This window comes from Cebidichthys violaceus, unplaced genomic scaffold (assembly GCF_023349555.1).
Source record: "Cebidichthys violaceus isolate CVI_PGR_0920_01 unplaced genomic scaffold, fCebVio1.0.p SCAF_1, whole genome shotgun sequence".
Classification (NCBI taxonomy): domain Eukaryota; kingdom Metazoa; phylum Chordata; class Actinopteri; order Perciformes; family Stichaeidae; genus Cebidichthys; species Cebidichthys violaceus.
In genome coordinates, this window is record NW_027176262.1 from 4,755,873 (window position 1) to 4,771,357 (window position 15,485).

General features: G+C 44.4%; 1 protein-coding gene across 3 annotated transcripts in view; it reads right to left on the reverse strand.

The window, feature by feature from the left end:
• Positions 1-15,485, reverse strand: part of gdpd5b (glycerophosphodiester phosphodiesterase domain containing 5b) — a 37,513-nt gene that overhangs the window by 834 nt on the left and 21,194 nt on the right. The window contains exons 3-17 of one of the 3 annotated variants that reach the window (XR_011102689.1): positions 14,101-14,204; positions 12,399-12,492; positions 12,195-12,254; positions 11,782-11,880; positions 11,025-11,118; positions 9,305-9,450; positions 7,791-7,873; positions 5,851-6,001; positions 4,487-4,708; positions 3,863-4,020; positions 3,610-3,757; positions 2,456-2,538; positions 1,724-1,738; positions 569-681; positions 10-312 (exon numbers count right to left, since the gene is read on the reverse strand). Coding sequence is in view for 2 of the 3 variants with exons in the window: in XM_068707164.1 (XP_068563265.1) it covers positions 569-681; positions 1,724-1,738; positions 2,456-2,538; positions 3,610-3,757; positions 3,863-4,020; positions 4,487-4,708; positions 5,851-6,001; positions 7,791-7,873; positions 9,305-9,450; positions 11,025-11,118; positions 11,782-11,880; positions 12,195-12,254; positions 12,399-12,492; positions 14,101-14,204 (1,570 nt within the window). In the remaining variant the exon portion in view is untranslated. The remainder of the gene's footprint in view (positions 1-9; positions 313-568; positions 682-1,723; positions 1,739-2,455; positions 2,539-3,609; positions 3,758-3,862; positions 4,021-4,486; positions 4,709-5,850; positions 6,002-7,790; positions 7,874-9,304; positions 9,451-11,024; positions 11,119-11,781; positions 11,881-12,194; positions 12,255-12,398; positions 12,493-14,100; positions 14,205-15,485) is intronic. The other 2 variants (XM_068707164.1, XM_068707171.1) reach the window with 2 other exon arrangements.

Consider the following 15,485-nt stretch of genomic DNA (forward strand, 5'->3'; position numbering starts at 1 on the left):
GTGACTCACCTCTGACCCCCCCCAGCACTAGAGGCTGGCTAGGCAGACGGGGGCGTCTATAAGCTCCCCTACGCATGACGTGGTCTCCAGTGGGAGGGTGGTGGGGGAGGTTTGGGTGCATGAAGGGATGGGTGGGTGGATGAAGGGGAGAAGGGCATAGTGGGCAGAGAAGTTGGCGGGTAACGAGGGATGCAATGGATGCATGGAATGAAAGGAGGAAGTCACTGCTGCAGGAGGAGGAGGAGGAGGAGGAGGAGGTGGGAGCATGGACAGGAGGTGGTGCACGTCACACAGGCCGCTACTGGGCTTGACCTTCAACGGGGAAAGAGAGGAAGAGGAGGAGCGAGAACATTCACACTCAAGACAGATGCATGCTGGGATGCAGAGACATGCTAGCTGGGGCACCTGAAACCCCAAATGGCTCATTCCTCATCTTTAACTTCAGAGTTTTTTAAAATCATCAAATGTGAAGTAAAAAGAGGAGGTATCCGTTTCGGGGTTCAGGAGACCGAACAACAACAACGCTACAAAACATTGAGGAGTGACACGCGCGTCCCTCTCGTCTTACCAGAGAAGATCAGTTTCTCCTTCATGACGTTGAGGTCTCGGCTGGACCTCCTGACCGCGGCGCTCAGCATGATCTGTTCAGGGTTGTAGCTGCGCATGCCGCTCATCCGATACCTGCGGGGTCACATTGGTCAGGTCAGAGATCTCCCCGAGACAATCGCGAAATCACTACATACTGCTGCCTCTGCTCACAATACGCAGCCCAGGGTCAAAGAGGGACAACATCTAATTAAAAATAGGAGCTATGGACTTTGTGTACTGGACTGACTCTGTTTAACAGGGAATTAAATGTGTTTAACTAGTTCTTCTTTGAGCAAATCACTGAATAAATGCTACATCAAGTGTAAGTTTGTAAGTGGTCAAACGGAATAATCAAAGAGAACCTGGCAACCCGAAAGTTGTTTTTATTAATGGCCTAATCTATTTATTACTAAACGACACATTATCCATTAATAACTCTATAGAGGGGGGCCTTGTTAAAAAGTAGTAAATATCTTCTGAATTAATACAACATAATTAAATGCAGAACATTTTGCTCTATTCTGTGTTCATTTAATCAACATTTGCTAACCCTTGCTTTAATGAAAAGTCTTTATTTCATTACTTAACTGAAGAGCATTAGTCACAATGAACTGTGACTAATGCTCAGAGGAAATTAGGAACAGAAATGCAAACAAGCAAGCTCTTAGTTCATCAGCGTCCATAAAAGCCAATCCTGAGCCACTTCCCCTGATGGATTCATATCCGTACTTCATTCTGGACGTTAAGTCGTTTGGCTTAATGAGATGGATGGTAAATTTAAAACCTCATTGGCGTCTCAATGCTGTGGATATTTTGTGCTGTCTGGGTGGAAAGCGTTCATTCTATTTAGCCCACAGGGAGGAAGACGTGAGCTCCTCCCTCTAGAGGAGAGCGGCAGCAGTGCAGTACAACGATTCAGGTGAGACAGAGAGAACGAAAACATAAGAAAATCATCAGAAATATATGATGGAGTTTGATGTCATAATAAACAACAGCAACAAAACATAAAAAAAAAAAAAAAAAAAATAATGGAAAAACAAGAGAGAAGGCAAAAGATTGGTGGCTGAAGATGGTGACAGACAGAAAGACGGTGAAAGGAGAGAAGACTTTGGGTCGGAGGAGGTGACCCAGTTACCTGATCATGTGATAGCTGAGAGAAGATGCCAGAATGCAGCAGAGGAGGAGAAGAGCATGCACATCAGGCAGAGGAGAGAGGACGAGGAGGAGGAGGCAGAAGGACAGCGAAAGGACGAAAGAAGGCGGGAGACAAGAGAGGTCAGTTTAGAAGCCAGCAGAAGCTACTGTAGATCTCACCCCCCCCACAAAAAAAAAAAAAAAAAGACAACTGGAGGACAGACCATCTGTCTCTGGAGTGTCACAGAAACAAACAAAAGCACTCTCTCTCTCTCCTGCAGAAAGAGGAAACACTGGAGTGTGAAGGGTTTACACATTTTTTCTCATACAAAGTAGGTCTTATCTGGTGCAAGAACAGCAACAAAATACACCATAACAGCTTGTAAAACCACATAAACACACACATTTCATTTTGTGTTCTTTCCAGCTGGGTTTTTATTGGCAAACCCATTAAAAAAAACAAAAGGGACAAGTGTAAATATGTATGAGCGGTTATTCTAATGATGTGTTCCAGACGGAGAGAGGTCTACAGAGTGTCACTGAATGACAGACGCGAGTGAAGGGTGCTTGTTAAAGAGTGGTAATTAGTGGCATGTGCTCCGCATGTGTGAAACAGAAAGACGAGAGAGGCACACACCCAGAACATCAGCAGAAAAATGGAGAAACGGTAAAGTGTTGCGTAGAAACTCACAATAATGACTTGACAGTTACAGCATCAAGTGGCTGTACTTACTTCTGTAAAATGAATATTCCTACGACTACAGCAAAGGAGATGAGGTCCACAGACACCCACATCAGGCAGTATACATCTGGTCTCTGGAAACACACACACACACACACACACACACACAAAAACACACAGTGTTATAGCAGAATCCACCACAGGGTGGCACTATATACCAACAATACAATCTCTTGTTTGAGCGGCAACATCCAAACTGTCTCGTACAATTCTTCTGCAAACACTTTTTTTTAAATAAAACGACTATTAAAAATATTAAAAAGGTCTTTTAAATGTGCATTCTTATGAAGATGCATTCAGAAGCCAATGCATTTGAACAAGATCCTTTACATCATGTGAGGTAACATTTGATGAAAACCTGCAAAAGACTTCACAATTGACATCAACATACAGCACTGCAGATGCCCCAACAGCTTAAACTGTGGGGTGGGGTGTGTGTGTGTGTGTGTGTGTGTGTGTGTGTGTGTGTGGGGGGGGGGGGGGGGGGGGGGGGGGGGGGGGGGGGCGTCCACATGTTGTCACACAGAGTCCCCGTATGGTGCTACAGACGGGGGACACCAGGCTGGCACGCTGCACAGTGAAATTATACCAGATAGGCTCAGCGTGAGTGCCAGCCATGTTGAGAGGTTTTAGGAGACGACTGAGACGACTGAACTAGAAAAGGGTGAGTCATGCACTACAGGATACAGTACAGCGATGATGAGGATGATGCTCGTCTTTCTACTGTGCTGGGACCTCGGAGGAGTGTTCGAAGGAATCAGAGGATGGCATGCTAAGTGCAGGAAATGAACAGACTTGATGAGTTCAGTTGAAAGATGGGCTCCCTTGTTGGCATCACCTGTTAAAATGTAGTTTAGTCATGCAGGAGACGGGATGTCATCAAATACCATCTACACTGACTCAACCTATGGACTGTTTTATGAGAGCTTTCACATTTGCTTTTGAAAAACATCTGTTACCAAGCAGATCTTTTGCAGGCTGGTGGACAGAGTGGGCACATAGAGAGACTGTGGCTGAACAGAAGAGCGAAAAGAGAAAGCAACACAGAGAAAAAAAAAAAAACACTCTCAGGTACAAAGTGGTACCTGAGAAAGTTCCATACAAAAGGAGAAGACATAGCTAACCGGTATGTCTGTGGTCCTTACCATGAGCCAGATGGGGTAAGGCACCTTTTTGAGGATATGCGAGGCCTCTGAGGAGACTGACGACACCCCGCTGCACCAGAGCACCGAGTACAGCCAGGGCTCGTTGACGGTGTAGAGCGTGAGGTTGATGCTGCTGTCAGAGAAGTTTCTGAAAGCAATCACACACATTCAGGCATGTCTTTAAATATACATCTGTCGGTTAAGGTGCCAACCTGATAACAGCATCAGGTGCGCATGCGTGAGGGTTTCTTACCCAATTTCCTGTGTGCTGGCCTGGTTGTATCTGAGCAGCAGCCTGCTGATGCCGGACTGTTGGAGACTTCGAGGACTCCGTTTCTCCACTGAGGTCTGGATCAGACCGGGTGCCACCTGTCTCACCTGATCTCTGTGTTCGTCTGGAGTCCACATCACCTACACACAGTCATCAGCGTTAATGTAGTGACGGGGTCTAAACGCACATGAATAGGTAACATACAGCGGCTCTTATGATATCTTACGAAATGTCTGCTCGTCACATGCATACAGTCTTTTCAAAATAAACTTCTGTCTTCACAGGAAACAACTCGGTTAGGTTTGGACAACAAAACTGTGACAAATAAATCAACGTTGACTTCTGGTTTCACTGAGGGAACGTACAGCGTTTTCTGCTGGATCAAAGTTCAGTGTTTCTTGGACCCATCCACCGCTCCACCCGCCCTGTGTGGACTATTGCGGTCTTTATACTTCCTCGTTACCAATTACAGGATAACACGTGAAATGATTTTTGATTTCCATCACGTTCGCATAAAAAGATGTTCGGAACACATCGCCAGACATCATGCTGCGGAGAGGACTGAACACAATGTGGACCGGGTGTGTCGCAGTGTGACGTACTGACCAGGCTCTGAGGAACCCCCGATTGCTGCACAGCCTGCAGCGTATCATTGATCCAGCTGTCGTGGCGGGGGTGCTTTGGAGGAGGTCTCCTCAGCCGGAAAACCACTGTGCTGTTATGATAGGAGGCCAGCTTTAGAAGCTGCTCCAGGCTGCACACACTCTGGTTGGCAATCAGAACCTTCTCATGCGGGGACAGGGCATGCACCGTCCAGAAAGGGTCCTCCTGAAACACGGGGAGAGGATGACGATCACAGACGGCTAGAAATTCTATTGAGTTTTTGGAAACCTGTAGAAAAATATACATGCATTCATGATCCTAAGACTTCTTTGATTAAAAGCATCCATGGGGAGCGGCAACACCTACAGCAAATACAAACAGTGGAATATTTTCCCTCATTTCCTTCACATCACGTCTCGCTTCACTGCTCCTTGTCAAAGCGCACAGGAGAAGAAGGTCAGATGCTTCTCATTCAAGTCTACATTGATGTGCTTCACTTCACCTTACTGATTTAAGCTCGGCCATTTTAGATCACAATCGGGACGGATCAGGACACGCTTGGGCCGTATATAAATCAGACTCTGACAGTGAATTGTCATAATTACGCAGTAGTGATGCAATGAGCTCACATACAATGCAGACAGACTGAGGAGTAGAGGGCAGAAAACAATGCAGATTCCAACAAATACTGACGTAGCAGAGGCCTCACTGCAATCTGATCTCCTAAAACATTTGTATTAGAAACAAAACTACACAGTGAGTGTGTGAATGATAATTTACAATTATCATTGTAAATGATACATCTACAGATAAGACTCTTTTCATATCAGCTTTTGAGTCAGTAGACCGATATAGAAATCTACTTGACTGGAGGGTATAAAGTGGTGCACAGCAAAGTAGCACAGTGCACAAAAAGCAATGTATCTACATCACTGCATCTCGCCCCAAATGTATACAGATGCTCTTCTTTAGTAACATGAATGCAATGGTAAATGCGTTGACGTGCAGCTCTAAAGGAGAATACAACAATGGAGCCGGTCATTTGTTGTGCAATATCACATGTAGGAGAGAATCATTTGGTAGCATTTCTAAACAACTCTCATGGCCAGGTTGTCAGAGTGCTTTTATCCTGTTTGGCCCACTAGTACTTCAAGCAGGTTTGAAACAAACAATTATTTTGAAGCGCTAGTTGACCTCGATCCACTCTGCATTCAGGAGAGCTTCTCTGGAGCATTGACGGATCTCAGTGTGTAGATGAAACCAGGGGACTAGGACACTCGTGACTCAAGGGGCTGATGACCTTTGTCACATATCACTGTACCACAAAACAACAGCTGAAAATGGCTTCATCGGTAACCGAGACCTACCTTGAGGAACCACTGTCCCGCGTTGAGTTGCTGCAGATCCGTCCAGTTGAAGAATGAGGCGTCCACCATTTGTCTGTCAGGGAACACCTTCTCCACGTCTGTGGTCCTGCGCAGGGTGTGGTCATGCATCAGGAAAGGCACTCCATCCTCACTAGTGGTGAGAGGGGGAGGGGGCGCGCAGAGTTATAAGATGCAAGTCAGCATAACAGTGGTTACGGACAGACTGCTGAGCGTTCACGGTTGGGCAGCAGTGTTCATCTGTAGAATGTTCTATAACGCCACTGACATGAAATACATCGGATCGCTGGGCTGCAGTCGCTCACATTTCTATAATAACAATAATTCAAACAGACCGACCGTTTGCACTCAGAGAGGACTCAAAAGGTAACGTTCTCTGTAGATCATGTTTAGTTGAGGAATAAAATCTCTCAAATTGACATTATAGTTTTTAGATGAGAGCGGAACAGACAGGAGTTGGTTGGAGGGTAAACTCTTGAAATCACGTCAAACAAGAGCAAAAGAGAAAGGGTGAGTAGAGGAGACAAGATACAAGTTTGGCCCAGTTGTGGGGGTTTTTTGCTCGATATTTGAATGCCAAATACCAAGACTAAAGAAAAAGCCCTCCACATTTCTCAATATTTGCCATTCAAATTCTTTGCTGAAAAATAATGCCTTTCCTGTGTTGCATGAGTTTGTGTGTGTGTGTGTGTGTGTGTGTGTGTGTGTGTGTGTGTGAACTGAAAAACCCAAATACAATTATCTGGAGTAAAAAAAAACTCTTTACATAAAGTTCTTCAGATAAAATACTGAAATGATGAATGATAAACTGAAATAAGCAGTGCATACATAATATGTTGGTTTATTGTATGTGCATGTGTGTGTGTGTGTGTGTGTGTGTGTGTGTGTGTGTGTTTTTGGGACAAGAGGCACGTCCACATAACGTAAATCACTACACTTTGGGGTGAAGACTTGGTTTAAGGTTAGTGTAGATTTAGGATTCTGTTAAGTTTAGGATTAGGCTGGTAGCAGCTATGATAAGGGTCAGGGTTAGTCTCTGGGAAATTAATGCAAGTCAATGTAATGTCCCCAAAAGTCATGAAAACATGACTGTGTGTGTGTGTGTGTGTGTGTGTGTGTGTGTGTGTGTGTGTGTGTGTGTGTGTGTGTGTGTGTGTGAGATCTGCTGCAGGAGTGGAGCCCCACTGTCGCTCTGGCTGTCATCAAGTCTAATTACCCGGCACAGTACGGAGCTCACCTGTCAGCGGGCTGCACCCATTCACCTCTCTTAGGACTGTAACCGTAAACACACTACACTACTAAATTAAGAGCGACCTACAAACACACAGCAACAAAGCAACACTCCCCCCCCCAACCTCCACACAGACCCTCATCCTCACTGCACACGCATGAGTAAACGCGTACACCCACTACCCATCACATACCATGGCCACGCAGTCCCCAACCCCCCACTTCCTCTCTTCTTCCTCCAAGTCTCTGTGAGCGCAGCCTGTCACTTCCCATTATGCTGGTGGTGCCTCCATCTACTGCTCCTCTGTAGCCGAATCATCGCCACAGATGTAGAATCCCAAGTATGTTTGTATTGTTGCTCACTTGTTTTTGTTCAAAGAATATTATTTCTTTGTCCGTTTCTCTTCGTCAACAATAATTTGTTAACAAAGTACGACTACGTATGTGAACGTTACTTTATGAAACGCTTTTGTCGAATATTTAGAGCAGAAAGTTAAAGGCAACACATTTAGTCTTGATTGGTAATATGTGGTCCAGTGTGAGCTTTTTAAGAGGTGATAAGAGGTTCTGGGTCAACCAAGGTTTCATAATCTATGAAAGGAAACCAAACAGAGAGGCAGAACTAAATAGCCCATCATTTGTTTGGCTTCGTCATTCGGCTGAATTGATTGTGTGTGTGTGTGTGTGTGTACCTGATAGCCACATCAGCCTCCAACCCAGTGACGTTCATCTGCAGAGCTCTCTGGAAGGACCACAGTGTGTTCTCTGGAGCAAGCTGGACACACACACACACACACACACACACACACACACACACACACACACACACACACACACACACACACACACACACACACACACACACACACACACACACACACACACACACACACACACACACACACACACACACACACACACACACGCAAGAGAAAGGACAAACACAATCACTACATGGAGTCCTGTAACAATGACCTAATAGGTGACTTTACTGGAGCCCCTGCAAAGGGAAAAGTTACACCAAAATATGAATCAATAATAATTGATTTATCTATCAAGTAGGCTGTGCTACAAAGTCAAAAATTAACATAAATGAGGTGTATCGCAGATGTATGTGAAAATAGACTCCTTCCTCCGAACACAAAGGAAAGCTGTGAAATAAATAGAGCATCGTTGTGAAATGCTTTTCAAATCTTCAAGTCCAGGTTACGAGCACGTCAATAGGTTCAGCATCACTTACTAGAAAAGCCTTTTCCTCAGAAACCGTGTGAGTAAAGCTCATGACTGGGAAACACAGGATAGGAATGATGCTGGAATCAATACAGAGTCCTTCTGGGAAACAAAGTCCAGTCACGTGACCGAGTTTCTCACAGCCTCGCAGAGCCACTCCTAATTTTAGATTCCACTGCGAGGATCGATCGCTTTACACAAATACCACAAAAAGCAGGGAGTGTTTTTGAGCGTGCGAGCGTCTGTTGTGAATAACCAGAAATCCACCTTCACTTATCTTCCAAGTGTTGCGTAATACTGAGTCAGACATTGTGCCAAGAACATAAATCCTTCTTCAGGTAATGTTTAGAAGCAATAACCATCAAATGTAAAGAGCAAAAATGTGCTTATGTGTGCATAGATGGGATCTTAACGCAGCCTTCTTATGCATACTTATCCTACAGGCTCCGACAGGCTTTTAAACAATGTAGTGGAGTCTAAAAATCTGATCTGTGTGAGCGAGATACTGTCACAGAAAAGAGACGGCAGTAAATCTGATCAATCTATACTAGTTTTTCTTTGACAACAAGATGTCAAGTCTTTGTCACGCAGAACCACACAACATATATCCCTGCCATACATCAGGCAGTCAGAGCTCCAGGCTCCCACCGGGTTATGTTTGTGGACTATTTTCAGTTGCACGAACACAAGGTCAGTGATGGACCAGAATAGCCTGGGTAGAGCAGGAGAAGAAAAAATAATTATGAAAAACAAGAAGGAACACACATCTAGAAGGGCAGCACAGTTCTTCCTCTGCCTTCACCAAGTCAGAACCAGTGGTTCAGTGTCATCAACAATGCTGATGTAAGGGGTTTTGACATCTGTGAAGCCAGTATCAGGGAGCTAAAAAGGTGCATGTGTCATATAATGTGTGTAAAGTGGGCCTGGTTCATATTCCCACTTTCACATTGGATGATAAAGAGGTCAGCTGACTCACCATGGGGGCTCCCTGGTGGCCTATGACATCGGGGCGTGGTTTGAGGGTGGTGGGGTCCATGATGCAGGGAGAGTTGATGTACAGGGGCACCAAGTAGAGTCCCAGTAACACACTGAGGTACAGCAGCACGACCACCACCTGGAACACTGGGAGAGGACAGAGGACAATGTAGAGGTTGAAGGACGACTTTAAGAAATCGGCGTATTCTCTTTCTTGACGAGAGTTAGATAACAAGATTGATACCACTCTAATGTAAGATGAAGCTACAGGCTGACGGTGGTTAGCTTAGCATAAAGACTGGATGCGGGGGAAACTGTTAGCTCTGCCCAAAATCAGCCTACCAGCACCTCAACAGCTCACTAATTAACCTTTCTCTTGTTTGTTTGATCTGTCCAAAAAAACATAGCAGCTTGTGACTAATGCAGTTCATATGGGAAGCTAGTTTCCATAATTCTCTTTTAATAAACATCCAAAGCACGGACAGAAAATAACTAATTAAAACCACAGCACTGACATTCCAGAGAAAATGGTTTTAAATATTTTATGTTTTGATTTGAACCCAGGCTTCTTAGTTTTCACAATCATCAAGAGATGTGTGATGCGAGTCGTTGCTGTGAATGTCGGTAATGTTCAGTACTGTTCATAGCGTTGCACAGTATCCAACATCGTTCATATCAGGGGCCAAGGAGACACACTTTCCCCTGCACCTCTGTTAGTGAGCGTCGAAGGCCGAGTGTCGGCGCACACACACACACACACACACACACACACACACACACACACACACACACACACACACACACACATACACACACACACACACACACACACACACACACACACACACACACACCAATGTATTCGTTTCAAGGTCAGCTCAGGGGTGGGGTTGAGTATACAACTCTTGTTACACACAGGGGACTCACAGCTTTCATCTCAACACACACACACACACACAGACACACAGACACACAGACACACACACACACACACACACACACACACACACACACACACACACACACACATACTTGCATCCTCTTTGGTATTCAGACTCTCTCTCACTCTGCATTACAGCAGAGATGCTTACGCAGAAGAAGTATTGCCTAGACCTTTCCACCTCATCAAGTCTCTCCAAAAGCAGAACCTTAAAATGTAGCTAAGGCCTTTTTTTGGGTTTAAATGTCTCCCACAGTACAAAGTACAAGCTGCCTTGTCCAACTTGAGGACAGTCATAAAAAAGACTTGAAGTAAAATCCTCTTGAAGCTTAAAGTATCTTTAGATTAGTTCAGTCTTACTTCTGAAGAAATCTCATACTATCTGGCTATAAAACTGGCGCATAAATGACAACAACGTTCAATTCTATTCTGCTGACACCAATGGCAGCGAGAGTTAGAATACACACTACAAGCTGCTTATCCCTAGAAAGACTTTAGGAGAAAACAATCCAAGGTGTCCTGGCTTTGAAAACATCACATGAGCCTGTAGGAATGTCCGTTATCTCCGACACCCTGGGTGCAGGTCCTGGCCTCTGTCTACACAGTGTTAATCATTCACCACTCTTCCTTGGCACGTATGTGTGTGTGTGTGTGTGTGTGTGTGTGTGTGTGTGTGTGTGTGTGTGTGTGTGTGTGTGTGTGTCTGTGTGTCTGTGTGTGGCGGACGGGCACGGCAGGTAAGAGTTCCTTGTATTCTGTGTTGCAGAGGTGGTGAGCGTACTTGTTTTTTCCGCGCGGGCGACCTGTCCAGCCACGATCCAAGACAGAGCTGTGACCGCGGCGAGAGCCCCTACATGCAGGAAGGGACCTGTGGCCTGGACAGAGGTGTGAGGAAGAGGGGAGAGGATGAAGGTGAGGAGAGAGAAAGAGGAGAGAGAGAAATAGAGACACATGGGGGGGGGGGGTTGAAGGTATGGGAAAGAGGATCAGGGTTTAAGAGAGAGGACGGTGAGCAAAAGAGAAGAGAAACAAAGATAAAAGACAGAGAAGAGTGGAATTACACACATTATCTGGGGTTAAGACAAAGGCAACACTATTCAGAGATAATAGCTATAATTTGTAGAAGCATTCACTTGGAACGGCATCAGTTTCAGTGGACTTGCGCGTCCACTTCAATCACACGTTCATGGTGGTGCAATGATCTCACAGGGACACACTAATTATAAGCTCCTCACAACTCCTTGGATATCGTTGAGCTGTTAATTGTTAGTGGGATAAATGCGGATTGAGTGTCTTGTCACCACAGTATATGCAGTTTAAATCATTACACTTGTTTCATATGTTATGTGTTGCAGCTGTTAAAGCTCAACTTTTTTTTTTATCCAGTGCCCACAAAAAAATGGTCAAAGTCTAGTTAGTTATGGAGGTATATAGACCTCACGGTGTTTCACAACACTCTCAGTTTAACACTCCAACTTCAGCATCATCACGCTGTCAAAACGTGGCTTCGGGGCTGAGCTGTGTTTCGGTGTGCTGACCTGCAGGGAGATGGGGATGACGTCCCACTCTTGCCCCCATGTTTGATTGACAGATATCACCCCGACAGTGGTGGTGAGCAGAGCAGCAGTCACTCCCATCTGCGTAGACAGAGAGGGAAAATCAGAGAGGCTGTCACTTTGGATACATGCATGAAACAATTTAACCCCACATAGCTCCCAGCCCTTTCACACCCCAAAACAGTGTTTGTTCTGCTGATAGCATTTTAGAGCAGGTCATTGACTGGGCTTTCATTAACCCTCCTGGGACAACACCAAGCTCAGCTGATCGCCAATGAACACAGCCCCATCACAAGCACACACATAGAGAAAGACACATATGTAAACCTCACCCACCCACCTCTTCCACCTCCCACACTCACACAGTTGCTCAGTCTCACATTTGGCAACATTACCTTATGGAGCCAGTGCAAATTCAACTGTTGTCCAAGCGCAACGTGACAAAGTGCTAAAACCTGAAAAGAGAGAACAACGTTTTAAAAATACAAGTCTGCCGCTTCACAGATCTCAACATCAACGTTCAAAAGCTGCTAAATCACTACCGAGGCATTACGGTGATGTTTAAAACCCCCGCAGTGAATGCTTGATGTGGGACTGACCATTAAAAATGCAATGTAGGTGAAGCCAGCAGCGGTGGTGGCCAGGATGGGAACAGTGCCATCACTCCACTCTCCAGAGCGGTTGTAGAGGAACCTGCAGGGAAAAAAAAAAAAAAAGAGAGTGAGTTTACACTCCTCATACTGAGGGCTCACCTGCTTTTCATTATTACTAACATGTGTGCGCCTTTCTGCACTAGTTTTTAAAAGCATTTGTACTTCCTTCAAATGAAACCATGCCTTTAGATTGACAATAACGCCCTGAAAATGTTATTTGTAATGCTCAAAAGAGAGACGCTGGATGCAGCGATAGATTCACATCTGCCGAGCAAAGACAAGTGTGTGAAATGCGTGTTTTGACATGACAGCTCGGGCCTGTGGCACTAATTACTTTCAAAGCCTTATCAGTGATTCTAGTGGCACTGAGCCACAGCAGGGTCATTCAGCGCTGAGGCTCCGAGCCCTTTGTGAATACATTAATACTTCAAATGGACTGGCACACTCCCTGCAGCTAAATCACTAGAACACATAAGGGCAGGGAAGTCACCTCGATCTGTGGAAACCTCACAAAAAAAAAAAGACAGGAAGGAAAATGTGTACACTTCCTATTGAGAAACGTCTGCCCACCAATACTGACATCCAGAGATACATAATCACCAGTGAGATTGATGATGAAAGTGAACTGGGATGAGATAGATAAATATTCACACACAGAGACAGAAAAAGCAGTTAAGAAGAGGGCTATTACAAGGTAAATGAGAACAATAACAGAGGGATAAAGGAGAGACACAGAGAGAGAGAGACAGAGAGAGAGAGAGAGAGACAGAGACACAGAGAGAGACAGAGACACAGAGAGAGACAGAGAGAGACAGAGAGAGACAGACAGACAGACAGACAGACAGACAGACAGACAGACAGACAGACAGACAGACAGACAGACAGACAGACAGACAGACAGAGAGAGAGAGAGAGAGAGAGAGAGAGAGAGATATAACCCACTACATAAGGAGAGGAATGTGAGAAGAGGCAATGGAAGGTAACAGACGATAAGAAGAGGAAAAGGTGACATTGTAGAGGTTACTGGGAGCAGGAGGAGAGGGGGATGGGACAGGTAGTTGGAGAGAAAGACCAGCATATGTGACAGTATGGGACACAGCCAGTCTAACCATTCTGTGCTACAGCATTTTCAACACGCCGAACTCAGATTAAGTACGATTTCATCCAACACGCGTCACATTTTACTATTAGATTGTAATGAGTGCAACGCTGAAACTGTGTCCGTCACAATCTTAACGTTCTGATGGATGTTTGATCAATTATTCCTGCTAGTGCTCTCACCTTGAGGACTGGAAGTCGTTTTGCATAAGAACATGTAACTGAAAACAGATCAATTCTGCCAACAGGTCTGGAATATCTCTAACTTTAGAATGTTTTGAACTCACAAACTCGGCGGTCACATGAGAGCAGCACAGGGCCGAGTCATTTACAGTATAGGGAAGGTCGGCCGAGTCATCTCTGTTATGTAACGGTGTTAATCTGTGGTGGGCTGGGTGGTCTGCGCTCAGATTAAAGGCAGAGGACGGATTAAACTGATGATTTAGGAAATCCACGAGCACGGATAGAATTCATTTACAGACGAAACAATACGGTGTCGGGCGTCTGGCTCCGGTTTGACCCGACGACAGACGGCAGGCTGTGCACTCACCGGTTGAACTCATTGTAGTCGTTATGTGCCTCCGACCAGAAGTAGAACCAGACGAGCAGCAGACAGAAGGTGAAGAGGAGGATGAGGGACCACAGCAGCTCCCACTGCGAACACACACACACACACACACACACACAAATAAAAACAATTCAGCATTTTTGTGGAGCCACTATGTTTAATTAGAATTGACAAAAAGGAACGCAGAACAACTCTGAATGTTGCAGAAACTAAGGAAATATCTGTAATTATTGAATTCTGCTGTTGTGGACAAAAAGCTTTTATGCTGAATGTCTGTGGGATGAATTTGTACAACACCACAAATCATCAGAGAGCGGCAGAGCTCATTAGAAGTTAACTTTCTACATGGAGCACATGGTGTGAAGCTGACTGCTGACCCTATTCCCTGATACACCTTTGCTCATCATCAAGGAATTACTTTTAATAACTTCACAAGCAGGCCGACTAATTACTGTCCTCATCCTCGTCCTCATGCACTTTCATATTATGGCAGATATTAAATTCAGATACAGACCGGCAGAAACTCACCCCGAGGCCATACTCAGGAGATGTGCAAGCACTTCTATCCCTCTACTTTAAACACAGCTATATTCAGGACTCAACGTTTGTGTAATCTGGACAAACGGCACATTTTCCAGGAAAATCTGTTCTCCTTCTTAAGAGGGAAAAAAAGTCAAATCACTTGAAGACGTCAACTGTAGTTGTAGAGATTGTAGATTTCTCGTGTCTAGAATGTGCGGAGAGGAAGAATAACACTTTGGCCAAATACATGCACACATGTGGGTAACAGTAAACATTACATCAATACATTGTTTAGAGCCAGAACCATTAGTCTGTTAATTGATTTTATGATGCATTTAGATTGTTGTCGTAAAAATGCCAAACATTCACTGATTCCAGCTCTGGAGTTAAAGGATTTGCAGATTTTGAACTGGTGTTCGGACAAAACAAGCAATTTAAAGATGTCACTTTGAGCTCCAAGAACCCTGTGATGAGCAAATTCTAAATTAAAACCATGACCCGAGAAAAAACAAACAAATAGGCCGATCCATATTTGTTAGTTCCCGTCTAAATCCCATGCATGTGTAAATTGTGTGCACTGTGGTGGTCAAGATAAAGACTTAAGCGACCTTTTAGAATATCAGCTTTAATGCTCCATTGTTGTGTGTGCCGAGGATCAGATTATATATATATATATATATATATATATATATATATATATATATATATATATATATATATATATATATATATATATATATATATATATATATATATATATATATATATATATATATATATATATACACACACACACACACACACACACACACACACACACCCTCTTTATATCAGGTCTCATTCTC